This window comes from Ursus maritimus, unplaced genomic scaffold (assembly GCF_017311325.1).
Source record: "Ursus maritimus isolate PB19 unplaced genomic scaffold, ASM1731132v1 scaffold_20, whole genome shotgun sequence".
In the NCBI taxonomy this organism is placed as follows: Eukaryota; Metazoa; Chordata; class Mammalia; order Carnivora; family Ursidae; genus Ursus; species Ursus maritimus.
Genome location: NW_024424453.1, coordinates 31,980,644 through 31,994,922, shown reverse-complemented (window position 1 = coordinate 31,994,922; position 14,279 = coordinate 31,980,644). Strand labels below are relative to the sequence as shown.

Below are 14,279 nucleotides of genomic sequence, written 5' to 3'. Positions count from 1 at the left end.
AAAGAAAAATAATCCAAGGTCCACTTTATGTTTGTCACTGAGTGGGTAAAAATGTCACAGGCTGACAGCAGAGGGATTGCTCTCTGTGGAAATTCACTTTGAATCCGAGCCGTTTCCGTGATGCTGTAGGACCCCCCAGTTCCAAGCAGGTAGACGCTGGTGGATGATGAGGAAATCTGTCTGCCCTTTGAGGACTTCTTCTAGTGAACATTTGGGACTTGGCTGCCTTTTCATCAGCTCTTCAGTAGCCACTTACCTCAGTGTCCAAAAGAGAAAATTCTGACATATTAATTTTAATGTGGGCATTTGATCCAGTGCTTGAGATAAATATAACCCTGTGGAGTACGGAGAAGGTTTAATGGGAAATGGTTGGCATTCTTTCTTGGTAAAGGCATGGGGAAAGGAGAGAGAGACAGGAGAGAGGGAGAGGGAGGGGGGAGAGAGAGAGAGGCGCAAACTGCTGTGAGGAAGACAAAGGCAGAGATAAGCAAGGCTTCACGGCAGCCTTGCCTTGAGAACTTGACACTTGCCAGACCCCAGCCAGCATGGTTGTCCTGAATCCAGTGACTCTGGGAATTTATCTTCAGCTTTCCTTCCGCTTTATCGTGTCTCAGCCTACTTTCATCAACAGCGTCCTCCCCATTTCAGCAGGTAAATGATGACCACAGCTTTCCTCTCTTCCATCTGTCGGGGGCAGGGGGAGGAAGGAAGATTGTTTTGCTATGTGTCCTGATATTTTCCCCATTCTGTTCTCAGAGGAGGGAGGCTGGAGGGAGACAGCCACCCCAGCAGCTTCCTGTCACCCGAGCTGTCTCCGAAGCTCTCTCTGCCCTTGTTCCAAACAGCCCCCACCCAGCTGCTCAAAGCCAGAGACCCTTTTAAAAATGACTTCTGCCTCTCCCACTTCTCCCCATTTGCTGCATGATTTCATTTTGACTGGGAATTGTAGGGAGCTTAAAAGAGGCACAGAGGAATACAAGTGAGAGAGAAAGGAGTCCCAGACGTTTCTATGAATACATCCCTGACCCCTTCCAAAGGGGGCTTGACGCAAGGGGGACGTTGTGGAGCAAACACCCCTCTGCCGAGCTCAGGCAGTGCGCACCGCCAGGACCATCCCACCAGAGGAAAGGGGAGTCCAGTGATTCTCCCATGGGCCAGGGGCAGCGATCTAGCAAGAATCGCTGACCCTCCAGCCCCGTCTGCTTTCCTGTTGTGCTTTCTTCCCATGGTGAAACTTCTACCTGGGGGATGGGAGCTTTCTGGGGAGAGGTAGAAGTTTCCAGAGTGACAGCGTGGCCTGGAGTGGGCCGTGTCTATCGAGTGTAGGGCTGGGTGATTTGGGGGCAGGGGGCTTTTTATGCCAGCCTGCCAGACTTCTCTGAGAGCACCAGGCACCAAGGACCAGGTTGCCCTTGTCCCGTCTGACCTAGAGCAGGGGAAGTATTGTGTTACTGGCAGGACTTATTTAAACCTTTCTGAGGAAACTCAAATGTTTCCGGAGGGCTTGAGGGAGGCAGGCAGACCCCAGGCTTGCTGCCTGTCCCCGCATAGCCTCCTTCCATTCACTTCCGCCACCCCTGGCTACGCCCCTCTCCCCCAGCAAAAGCAGTTTCAATCATGCCCTCCAACTTGAGTCTCATACATACTTTCATGGAGGCAGAAATTTCATTCTCACGGCCTTTGCTGCAAACGCAGGTTCTCAGAGAGGACATATCTCTGAATCCAGTCCCCAACCTCTCTGTGTCCCTCAGAGCGGTGCAGCAGCACGCTGTGCTCCCAGTGCTGCCAGCATCTGTGGGCCCTGAGGGAGTGACTCAGAGAAGGGCTCGGGCTGATGACAAAGGTGTGAGGAGCTGAAGGCGGGGGCAGGGGGATTGGGGAAGAATACTGGGGAGTGAGGAGTAGGCAGGAAGGGTGAACAGTTGTGTCACCATAGGTGTGTGACAGTATGCCCCCACCTAAGTCCCACTTGAGAGCACCACATTTCTTCTGGGAGCTAGTGGGTCATTATTCTACTCAACAGGGAAGCTTGGTAGTTAATTTGGTCTAATTCAGTGGGCTCTTAACCTCATTTGGGCTACAGAGTCCTTTGAAAATCTGCTTAAGGCTCAGGACTTCGGGAAACTCCGTCTTCTTCTGGTTCTAGCTCTGCTTCTGGTGGGCTCTGACTTCTGGGAGAGAGTCAGTGTTAGGCTATCAGCACCACGTGGGCAGGGACTATCTCGTACATCACCACTGTCTCCCCAGGGCCGGGATAGTGCCTGGCACACGGCAGGTGCTCGGTAAATGTTTGATGAATGAAAGAGTGGGTGAAGGAGTAATAACTTTCCTCATCTGTAGCTTGGGGCTCGCCTTCATTTTGTATCACATAATTTAGATAGAACCAAATAGCTGCTAAGCTCTGAAAGCTAGAGAGAGAAGAACCTCTGATTTTTTCCGAACTCCTTGCCCTAGAGAGACCCCTGGTGCAGCTTAGACATCTCTTAAGTAGGACTTTGTATAGATTGGAGCAGTCAGGGTAACAGCAGGAAAAAGAAGCACTTCAGATGGTTCAGATGAGGAGACTTGAATGAAGGGACCACTTTCAGAGGTGTGAGCGAGGTTAAGGAAACCAACAAGGAAAGTTGAGGAATTAGCAACCTTGGGAAGTCTTTACCACCCTTGTGCTTGAAAGGCAAGAGGAAGAAATGGGGAAATTGATCCCAAGAAGATTTGGAACCTTAAAGGAGGGGCCCCTGAGCTGGAGCTGTGATGACAGAGGGACCCAAAGAATGGAGAAAGTAGAGACGAAATACCCCAATCTCTCTCCTTCAGTCCAGCCCCCTCTTGGCAGTGCCTTCCATTAGCCAAACCCAGCCCAAAGCCGGAGGTCAGGAGAGCCTCTGGATGCAGTCCACGGGGGTCAGTTTCTGGGGTGCAGAGTGAGGGGGAGGGGTGGGAATGTGGAATCGTTAGCCCACACAGCCACTGGCACTTCCTGAGGAACTTCTAAATCCAGATCTTCTGGTTGTGAATGTGGTCCTTAGATGTTTGGTGAAACCATGGGGTAAACCTAGGGGGAATCACTAAGGTAACAGCACAACAGAGCAAAAAAATCTGCTTTCACCTGTAAAGTCTCTTGGCTTTGTTGCCACATTCAGTTGCCATGGCTTCTTCATAGCACGGTTCAGAAATAAACTTATGCCCTGAAATGGCAACTGTTCTGTGACACAGGACAACTTTAATTCTTTGAAAATATTTTCCAGTAATTTGATGTGAAAGACAAGCCGGGTGCTCGTAGAAACCAGGGCGACCCACCATACCCTAGTGAGTGCCTACTATGTGCCCGGCATTATGCTAAGGGCTACAGAGGACACAGAGATGGGTGGGATCCTGCCTCTGCCCTGGGGAATCTGTGGTCAGCCGTTGCTGAAACACAGGCAGCATATGCTAACTGGCCCAGGGAGAGCAGGATGGAGGGAGAGCTCTTACAGGCTTGTAGAGCAGTACTTCCCTTCATAGCTGAGCCAGTCCTTCACTCTCTTCAGGAAGGACTGTATTCTAACAACTCCAGACACAGCACCAGCTATCTAGAGCAGAGGTTCATTACCTGGCAACCTCCACTGCCAGGTCCCACAGGAGAACCACAGAAGAGAGCAAAAAGCATCAAAGAGGCCAAAAGTGATGATAGAAATCCCAGCATTAAAGCACATGCATTTGATACACAGGAAACTAGCTCAGGCCCTTACACCAAAACTACTAACCGTTACTTTAGACAACATTCTAGTAGACTTGCATAGCAGGTTTCTAGAAGGGTGGTGAATTAGGTGTGGCACATTAAACTGGGGAGGGTGAGTTCCTGCTTACCATGGACACCATGACAACAACAACAAAAGACAGCTGACAAAACTGATTACAAGAAAAATGACCAATAAGCAAGGAATAGTTCTGAGATCAAAAAAGAACAGTAGACTGAAATTATTTTGGAATTATTTCTAAAGCCCCTATTCTGTAGGTAACCCCTGAGGGCACCATTGACTTATAGCACATTAATTGTTTTTCACTATATGAGCATGAATGACCCAGTGAAGACTGAATTGTATGCACTTAATTTTGCTTAAGAAGGCAGATAAATGTCAGATATATTTTAGAATGATCTCTATTGAACGTGGCCCTAATATTTAAAATGTCTGGAGCTATAACTTTGGTATATTGTTTTAACTATCGCTGAGTAATGAACCATCTTAACACTCAGTGGCTTGAACAACAATCATTCATCATTGAAGTTCATGTGTTTGTGGGCCAACTAAGGTCAGCTGATCTAGCCTGGGTTTGGCAGGCCCTGGCTGGGCTTACTATGGGTCTGTGGATTGACTCAGCTCCAAGATCCATTCACAGATGTAGCTCAGTGGTTGTACAATTTCTAGAATGTGGTGGCACGGACCCAAGGACAATATTTATAGAAGGGCAGACCTTCCACACACTTCGATTTATGTAATTCTCACAACACCCCTGGGATGGGTGTGGCATGACTCCCACTTTTCAGCTGAAGAAATGAAGGCTCAGAGAGGTTAGGTGACTTACTCAAGATCACAGAGCTAACATAAAATGGGGAGACCTGGAGACAGGAATCCCACCCTCTGACTTTAAGTTCAGGGCTTTTACCAAGGTAGACCAATGTCCATGGACAAATAGTGATATTAGCTTTTCAGGTCCTGCAGACTACCTTCCTATCCTTCAGAAACTCTCCTCTAGATTCTTTATTCTCCGTTCCCTCCTACCTTGTCCTCAGCATTTCAACGCCGAAAACTCTTGGCAAAAGATTGAAGATTACCTTATACTAAAGTGTGTAGGACCAGCCAGGGTACTACTTTATCTCCTTTTTGAAGGTATTTGCATTTTACTGGGGGCTTAAACTAAAGGATGCTCTAATAAAATGAGCTTCAACCAAAGTATTTTGGAGAAGGAGACTTCCTGGAACCAGGAGAATACCACTACACAGAAATTCTTTTCAGACACTCTGAGCCAACCTACCCTAGGCCCACCACAGAGACATGTGGCTTCCCTTTTCTAATACAGGGTTTCCCAGCTAGGCAGGAGCTCCCCAGATGATGTTTGGGTCCAGGCCTCACAGACCAGATGATGAGAAGACCCAAAAGTAGTCCAATAGAGTGAGATCATGTGGAAAGATGTGAATACTGTCTGGGCACCAGAATCTTCTGTTGGCTGCTGGGATATGACCCAGAGCAGGGGTTTTGTGACTGAAAAGACCTGCTGTCCAGCTCTGCACTCCCCTGCCTGGAAGCCAGCCAGGTCACCACTTGGGAACCATTCATGTTCTGGACAGTAGATTATGGGCCATTTATTTGTGTCTGATGATGATCAGCCACTGTTTAATGTTCCATAATGCACTTCTAGCCATCTCCTCTGATTTAGCTTTTCCTATTTCCTCTGCATAATCCAATCAGAGAGGGCTCTTAAATTAGAGGGCCCTCCATGGGGGCCGGCCTCCCATTTTACCTCCTCCCAAGTCTCTGAATAAAGCTGTAGGTTCAGCTGCAGCTCAGATACAGAGAGAGCTGGGTGTGAGATGGGAGGCTGTCCCTTCTGATATCCAGGGCCGGACCTCCTCGTCACCATACACTACACTCACGCCTGCTTTCTCCAGATTCACAACCACACAAAAACAACATGGCTCCAGAACGAATAGAAAGCCCCTCTGGCATCAGTGAGTCACCAAATAAGCTGGCATCCCATCTTCTTGAAATGTAGCTCACACTGTAAGCACCTACTCGTATTACTCTTTAATTGGTACGAATTAGCCCCAAACCTCCCATTTTGCAAACGATTTTCACAGCTGCGTTTGTTTTTGCTCTTCATAGTAGTCCTTACTGGGAGGAGTCCTGGGTTTGAATCCTGATCAAGTTGATCATGAGCAAGGTGATTGCGGGGAGGTCGTTTCACTGTGGTGAGCTTCAAATTCCTCATCCGTCAATGATTGTCAAGAGTCTGTCTCACAGAATGGCTAGAAATATTCATTCAATAAACACTAAATGCCAACTGTGTACCTGGACCTGGGATGCAGCAGTGAGCAAACAGGCATATTGACCCCTATGGAGTTCTGTGATCACCCTGAAAAGAATTTGGCCAGGCCAGCCCGCTGGGCCCCAGAGGGGAAAGAAAGACACCTGCGGCACAGATGGAACTCAAAGAGCAGCCGCCAGGGACCGAAGCCAGGCTCCACGTGTGGCCGTGTTCACACTTCATGTTGTAGATGTTGCATTACTTCAAAAAAAGAGGGACTTTTTCATTGCCTTCGTTGCTAACATTTAAAATAGAGTGATTTAACATTTTAAAAAATGCTTCAGATGTCTCTTAAACAACAACAACAACAAACTCTTGACAGGTGGGACAACCTGACAGTCCAAGCCGTATTCTGATATGACAAGGGCTGTTTGGAATGCAGTGCTGGCTGGCTGCTCAGCCCCAGCTCCTCAGATCCCCACTGCACCCTCTTGTCTTACGCCTGGTCTGCTTTCCTTATTACATTTACCTGTCCAGCCGCATCTGGGCATGTGACATTTTGGCCTCTGGGGCCAGAATCCCTGCTGGCTTGGACTCTGCCTCCTCCTCCTTTAGAAGTCTCAGGTGATTTTTCCAGAATTCCCAAGCTCTGCGGAGTTCAGTCTGAAAGTCAATGTTCTAGATTAGTGATTCTCAAACTATGGCGCTTGTTCTCAGCTCTGGCTAGACGTAAGAATCACTTGGGATGTTTTACAGAAGCCCAGTGACCAGGCTGAACAAACCAATTAAGTCACTCTCTGGGGCATGTGCTCCGGCACTGATAGTGTTTGAAGCTCTCCGGGTGGTCTAACGGCTAGCCGTGGTTAACCTAGCCCAACCGTAGCCAGCGTCAGCATCACATGGAGGAGGGCTCTGTAAAACCCAGAATGCTGGGCCCCACCTCTGGAATTTCTGAGTCAGTAGCTCTGGGGTCGGGCCCCGGAGTTTACATTTCTAATAAGATCCCAGGTGCTGCCGATGCTACGGGTCCAGGGACCACACCTTGAGAACCACTGCCCAAGTTTGCCTCGGAGCCACTGTATTAGTTTCCTGGGGCCACTGGAATGAATCACCCCAAAGATAGTGCCTTAAACATTTATTCAGTTACAGTTCTGGAGGTCAGAAGTCGAAATCAGTTTCACTTGGCAGAACTCAAGGTGTTGGGAAGGCTGTGCTTCCTCCATAGGCTCTCTGGCAAAATGTCTTGTGTTTTCTAGTTTTAAGCTATATTCATTGCAATCTTTGGTTTCTGGTTTCTCCATCTTCAAAACCAGTGGCATAGCATCTTAACTTCAGTGGTCATGCTGCCTTCTGTATCAAGTCTTCTTTTGCCTCTCTCTTTTTTTAAAAGATTTTATTTAGTTAATTTAGGGAGAGAGCATGAGCAGAGGGAGGGCAAGAGAGAGAGGGAGAGAGAGAATTTTTTTTTTTGGTTCTCAAAATATGTCTTTTTTTAAAAAATTTTTTATTATGTTATGTTATTCACCATACAGTATATCATTAGTTTTTGATGTAGTGTTACATGAAGGGAGAGAGAGAATCTTAAGCAGGCTCCACACACAGCACCGAGCCAGACGCGGGGCTCAATCTCATAACCCTGAGTTCATGACCTGAGCCAAAATCAAGAGTCAGATGCTTACCCGACAGAGCCACCCAGGCGCCCCCTTCTGCCTCTCTCCTAAAAGGCCACTCGTGATCACATTTAAGGCCCATCAAGTTGATCCCCCATCGTAAACTTCTTAATTTAATCACATCTGCAGAGTTCCTTTTGCTTTATAAAGTAACATTTACAGTTCTAGGCATCAGTCTGGACCTCTTTCGGGGCTGTTATTTAGTCTTGCATAGTTAACTCTCCACTCAGTAAAGTGTCCCAAGACTATTCTTGAAGTGGCATTAGAATCAAAGGCACAGGCACATGTATTGTCTTCATGTGGGTTCCTCCCTAGCGCAGACCCTGAGACGAGGATTTGAGTGTCAGTAGTTTATTTAGGCGGTGATCCCACTAGGGCATGGGGAAGTGAGATAGGGGAGGGAAGGCAGTCAGCATGGAGGGAGATCATGAGCGGATTGCTGCTGTGGGCCTCTGGGGTTCAGTTGTCCTGGGGAGAGCAGGAGAGACAGGGAGACCGAGGACTGGGATATTTACCCACCAACTCCTAGGGACATGCTTGCCCCAAGCAACTTTCATGGTTGGTGAAGCCCTCTGGCATAGTCACAGGTGTTTGTGGTAGGAGCTAGAAGCCCATAGGGCCTGATGAATGCTGTGGCATCTGGGCAGGGAAGCAGCTGCGTCCACCATTGATCCTTTAAGAGAGCTATGCTAATATGGCTATCTTGCTTTGAGCACTTTCTCTTTGCTAGACTCTTTACATATATGACTTCAAATCTTCACAACAACTTCACAAGCCAGTAGTACCCTCATTTTACCAAAGAGGAAACTCACATTCAGGAAGGTGTGGTTACTTGGCTGAGGTCACACAGTGCCAGGGTCAGAATTCCAAATCAGAACTTACTGACCCACCCAAACCATTGTAGAGGCAGAATATTCTGGAGGTTAGGGGTAGGGCCTCTGGTGCCATGCTGCCAGGGTTCAAACCTTGTGTTTTCTTTAGCTTTGTGATGTTGGGCAAACAAATTGCCCTTTCTGTGCCTCAGTTTCCCCCAGTAAAATGGGGTTAAAAGCAGGGGTTAAGTCACAGAGGAGTTGTGAAGATGAAGTGGGCTACTTATGAATGTAAGGTACTTAAAATAGTGCCTGGTGTATAACGTGTCATTATTTCCAGGACCTCACAGTGTCTGTACACCTGCCAAGAGGTCATGATTTCCCCTAAGATGCATTTGTGTTAAAAGCAAAAGTTTAAATACAACCCACCCACACAGTAACTTATTGCTTAAAATATCCAGTGAGTTAAGGCAAATAGAGGGGCTCAGCTATTTTCTGTTTTGCATTTGCGACCTAGTCCCTAAAGCAGGAACACGTTGCCCAGGAAAGAAGGCTCTTCTCGTGGTGACCGGCTTTCCCAGATGGCTTTAAAAATACACCTGGCTCTTTTCCATCTCCCAGCCCAGGAGCATTTAGCTCCATTCAAGCCCATACTTATGTCTCCACAGCAACCAACATAAGCACAAGCGTGAGGCGTGTGTTGGGAGCTGGGAACAGCTGAAGGAGAGGCCTCATGGCCGCTGAGGGCTTTGCGCCGTAAAACCAGCTGGGGGCTGAAAAAAGAGAGGAAAGCAAAGAAGGAAACATGAATGTGAGTTGGACAGTCTCCCTCCCTGCCAGGCCTCCCCACTCCTTTCCCCACTCATCCCACCCTGCTGCTCCCCTGGCCTTCTTGGTATCTTTCTGAAAAGACTGGAGAAAGCCCCAGGAGCTTTCCGGCTACAGCTGCTAGTTCTCTCTGAGGACACATGCTCCAGGAGGGACCTTCCAGGGGTCTCAAGCATAGCATGGGGCTTCTCAGGGACCCAGGAGGGTGGGGGATGGGGTGATGATGGCCATCCTATGCATAGAGACCTACCTATCTGCCTGGGGCTTTCTTACTTTACTGTGACTGGGGTTTTGTTCAAATGTTTCAACTTGTCCCCTTTAGGAAGTTCCTGTGGGATGGATCACTGTTGAAAGTTGAAACTGGGCTGCCCTTTTGTGCCCAAACAACTGGTTCAGTTTCTGAGGTCATCCATACTGGGGTGGACCTCATGGACTAGCCCCCAAAAGGCTTCCAAGTTCTCTGTGGTCATTCAGAAACCAAATTCTGAACCATTGAGATGAGTGTGCAGGATTTGGGGGGCTCCAAGCAAGTACAACAGCCCTCTCCCCCTCTTGGTCCATCATTCTTAGAGCTGCATCAGCAAGGTCATGGTAGGGAAAATTAACAGTGGAAAAGAAGAGTGTCCTCTGTGTCCAGGGAGCATGAGGGCCCCGAGGGTGCAGTGTCATTTTGGGTGGCACTGTCCTTCACTCTCCATGTCTGCCCATACAAAGTGAGGAGTGGAAGGCTGAGATGGCTGTCTGGACAGTTTGGGTCCTGGAAATCCCCTCACATACACAAAGTATGTGAGGGTAAATGGGGTTTTTAAACTTTCTTCAGTTACCTAAGTCAACTGCCCTGGCCTGCACTTTCTCTGCTAGAAAGCCCTGAAAGAGTGTGCCTGCCCAGCAGGCTTAGAGCTGGCCGCCATGGGGATTGCTGCTAAGGAAGGCAGTACAGGCACGTTTAGTCAGTGGGTTTGGTAACTTGCCTGTTTACTGATGTTCTTAGAGAGACCTTGTAGCACAGTGCTCAGGCCCTGAGGTAGAATTTAAGAAACGCGTTATTTCTCTGGACCTGCCAGTAACTCCTAGGACACATGTGTAGTGTTGCACAAGCTATTTGCTCTCTGTGAGACTCCAGTTTCCTCCTCTGTAAAATGAAGGGATGGACCAAATTTCAAAACCGTAGACTTTCTCTGACTTTGTGGCTAATGAGTTGCTTGCTAATTTATGGAATTAGCACCTACACAACGAAGGGGTTTTGGCACGTGTTTCTCTTGTGAGCCCCGGCACCTGAGAAGCCATGGCACATGTGTAAAGGGCATGGGGTTTGTATTCAAACAGCTCTGGCCTTGAGTGACATCTTCGTGACCCACTAGCTGAATGATCTTGGCCAAGTTGTCTTGGTTTAATATCTCAATTCCTCAGTTTCCACCTCTGTAAAATGGGAATAATAAGAGTACCTACCTTATTAGATGGCAGTGAGGATTCAATGAGCTAATAGGTACAGAGCTTTGCACCTGGAACATGGTTAAGCTCAGTTACTGGTTGTAACCATTATTCCAAATGGCGGTAAGAGGGCTGGAATCCAGGCCACTTGCCCCTTCCTGGGAGGCCTCATTTCTACTGTAGTCCCATCTGCTCTTATTGAGGCTGGAGAGATTTGCTCATAGTGTGGAAGAGTCTGTTTCCGAATTCCCAGTTCCCAGCTAAAGCCAGAGGCTGAGCAGGGGACTTCTCATGGGCTTTGGAATTGGAAGTGTGGGCTCAGAAGCCCTGCTCCAGGGGACCTCGAATGTCAGAGCCAGTCTTTCTCACCTGGAAATGGGGATGCAATGGAAGGTAATTTAAGGGGCTATTGGAGAATCAAAGGAGAAAGCAGGGAATGGCCCGGCTCTAAGCTGGTAGAGTTTGTACTCAGGCACTGTTGTGCCTCGAGGGGCAACACTAGACCTGCTAGACATGGGGAGCACAGGCTCACACCTGAGGACAGTGTCTTAGCATACTGACTTCTCAGCAGAAAGGCCTGCTGAGGGGCAGAGTCCACCACACCGCCTCCCTCCCCAGACAGAGGTGAGCTTTCTGGGAACCCCCGCAGGGCACTGCTGTCCTGAGAGTGTCCACCCTCTGGAAATTGTGCAATCCTGTGCGGAAACTAGCTGGTAAGACAAGCCACTTCCTGTATCCAGTTCATCCCTGTCGGGAGAAGGGGCCCTCCATCTATGTGGCGTCTTGCCCCCTTCAAAATGGACAATGGATGCCAACTTACAGGCCCGCCGTTGTGGGCCCTGCCAGACAGTAAGGCGAAGTTTATTAAGTATGAAGTTTTCAAATAGAATGCCAGCAAATGGTGGCTGATTTGACAACATGCTCAATTTTCTTTTTTTTTTTTTAATTTTAAGATTTTATTTATTTATTTGGCACAGAGAGAGAGAGAGAGAAAGCACATGCAGGGGGAGGGGCAGGCAGAGAGAGAAGCAGGGCTCAATCCTAGGACCCTGAGATCATTGACCTGAGCCAAAGGCAGATGCTTAACCAACTGAGCCACCCAGGCAGGCCAAGATGCTCGGTTTTCTGACCACATACCCATCTACCGCCACTTGGCATTTTGTTCAATTTCATTTTTCTAAATGGGGCCATAAAATCCACTTGAATTGATTCAGATTCTCTGTATTATTAGTAGTAGTAGTATGTTCAAACCTGTCTCCACTTCTAAATTAATTATGACAATTACTTGAGATATATGATTTTTGATATACTTCCCATAAACAGAAGGACCAATATTTATTGCACCTCCTACTATGTACTGGACTACTATATTGAAGAAGAAGATTCATAGGACTGACTCTAGCAGCCCGTAGTCTGTATGTAACATTAAAATAACAGAAATAGGGGCGCCTGGGTGGCACAGCGGTTAAGCGTCTGCCTTCAGCTCAGGGCGTGATCCCGGCGTTATGGGATTGAGCCCCATATCAGGCTCCTCCGCTATAAGCCTGCTTCTTCCTCTCCCACTCCCCCTGCTTGTGTTCCCTCTCTCGCTGGCTGTCTCTATCTCTGTCGAATAAATAAATAAAATCTTTAAAAAAATAAAATAAAATAAAATAAAATAACAGAAATAAATAATGAGTGAGGAGTGAAGTAGATCATCTGGTGGTGTCTCAGGCTGCACAAGTAGTTGGAATTTGTGTGAGAGCAGAGCAACTAAGACAAGGAGACGACTGATCTGGGTTTAAGTCATGACTCTGTCACTTACCTGGGTATTTCTGTGAGCCTCAGTTTACCTATCTGTCAAAGGGATAAAGTATTAATAATACTTAAGGTTGTTGTGGGCTAGTGCTTAGCACACAATCAGTGTCCTGTTCATGTTACTAAGTGTGTTGATCATTGATTTTTTAGGCTATGTAAAGGTAGTTTAAAGAATGTTTTCACTTTCTGCTTTAGGTAAAATGTCTTCCAAATGAAGGAATATTATGCAGCCATAGAAGGGAATGTAGATGCAATTAATGTAGTTACAGAGAATAATCTCTTAGAAATACTGTGAAGAAACCAAGAAGTAGCAGCATATGTACGATTGTTTATTTAAGTAACCCTCTGAGGAAGAAGGGGAATATAGTATGCCTACCCATCTGCTTGTCTATGCATAAAATATTCCTGAAAGAATACACAGAAAACTAAATGATAATAAATAATTGAAATTGGGGATACCCAGGTGGCTCAGTCGGTGAAGCATCTGCCTTCGGCTCAGGCTTTTGGAATTTTGAATCACATGACTGTATTATCTCTTCTAAACAATTAAACAAAATTCCACTTATGCACATAAAACAGAACCTCTTATCTGGAGCACACAGGATGGGATTTTTTTGTCTTGAAAGGTCTTTTAGACCCAAAGCAGCAATAGGGATTGAGATCTCAGAATGGTACAGTCACACAGTTACAGTGCTGTGGAAAGCCTAAGGCTCCTCTTCCCAACTTGTTTATTTGAGAAGCTCTATTGTTCACTTGAGTCCAAAGTGGTCAGCCTGAGATTTCCCCACTTTCTGGAATCCAGGGATTTAAGTGATTCAGCGAGACCAGTAAGTAGAAATGCTTGTGCTGAGGGGAGCCAGGGGACTCCCAGGGACCCTCTTCCCTCCTCCTCACTGCTGGGAACCCTCAGACAACAAATACTGAAGGCAGTGGGGGCAGTGATGGGGGTGGTCTGGGAAAAGGGCTAAGTGAGCCATGTGGTTTTGAATCACAAGTGTCAATAGAGCTAGAATGTCACTATGGAAAAATGAAGGTGTGGAAACATAGTGGCTAGAAACACAGGGTCTTTCCACTCAGACCCCGTTGTCAGTGGGTGTTGGAAATAACCCACCCATTGGGCCAATGTAGCTGGGAGGTTTTGTCTCTGATCTATGGCCAGATCTCGAAAATAACTCTGCAAACTTGGCCTTCCTTGTCAAACTGTAGCAGAAGATTTAATAGTGCTCACTGCTTCATGCTGGACACTGTAATCAAATTCAGAACCAAGGCACAGCCAGTCTTGGGGAGGTTTCTTGATGTTCCCTTGGCTCCTAATAACATTGTCTCCTCCTTCCATTCTGTTTACCACATGCCATTTTGTCAAATTAGAACTCGAACTCAAAAAAACAGATGCCTTCCTTTAGATAAGGTCGAAAAATTCCCTTGTGAGAGGAAGGGGGGCTGGGTTGTCTCTCGAATCTATGCACAATCAAAGGAGTCACCTTTGATATATGACTTACTATAAAGTAATGCCAAATATCAGGAAATTTTCTTTCATCCACCTAACTAGGGCAGACCTTCCTCCTCAAGGTGTCCCTATTGGCAGGGGAGGGGACAGAAGAGAATATGTCCTTCATGGGGGTTCAGTTTCCTGCTCAAAGTCTCCTAATGAATGGCTGCAGGCTTCCAGGCAACGCTGGTGCCCTAGTTCTGACCCACCCCCAGTCCTAACCCTTGAGGAGGTATCTTCTGGTTCTCC

The 14,279-nt window shown here is 47.3% G+C and overlaps 1 protein-coding gene and 1 long non-coding RNA gene across 2 annotated transcripts in view; one reads left to right on the top strand and one right to left on the bottom strand.

Annotated features, from left to right (window-relative positions):
* The first annotated feature begins 284 nt into the window (after positions 1-284).
* COLQ (collagen like tail subunit of asymmetric acetylcholinesterase) overlaps positions 285-14,279 on the top strand; it is a 58,156-nt gene continuing 44,161 nt past the window's right edge. The window contains exon 1 of the mRNA XM_008708833.2: positions 285-651. Coding sequence (XP_008707055.1) covers positions 546-651 — 106 coding nt within the window. The 5' untranslated portion in view covers positions 285-545. The remainder of the gene's footprint in view (positions 652-14,279) is intronic.
* Positions 339-1,771, bottom strand: LOC121104281. The gene is made up of 2 exons (XR_005836576.1): positions 1,647-1,771; positions 339-684 (listed from the first exon to the last, which is right to left on the bottom strand). It is a non-coding gene; the product is annotated as an uncharacterized LOC121104281 (long non-coding RNA).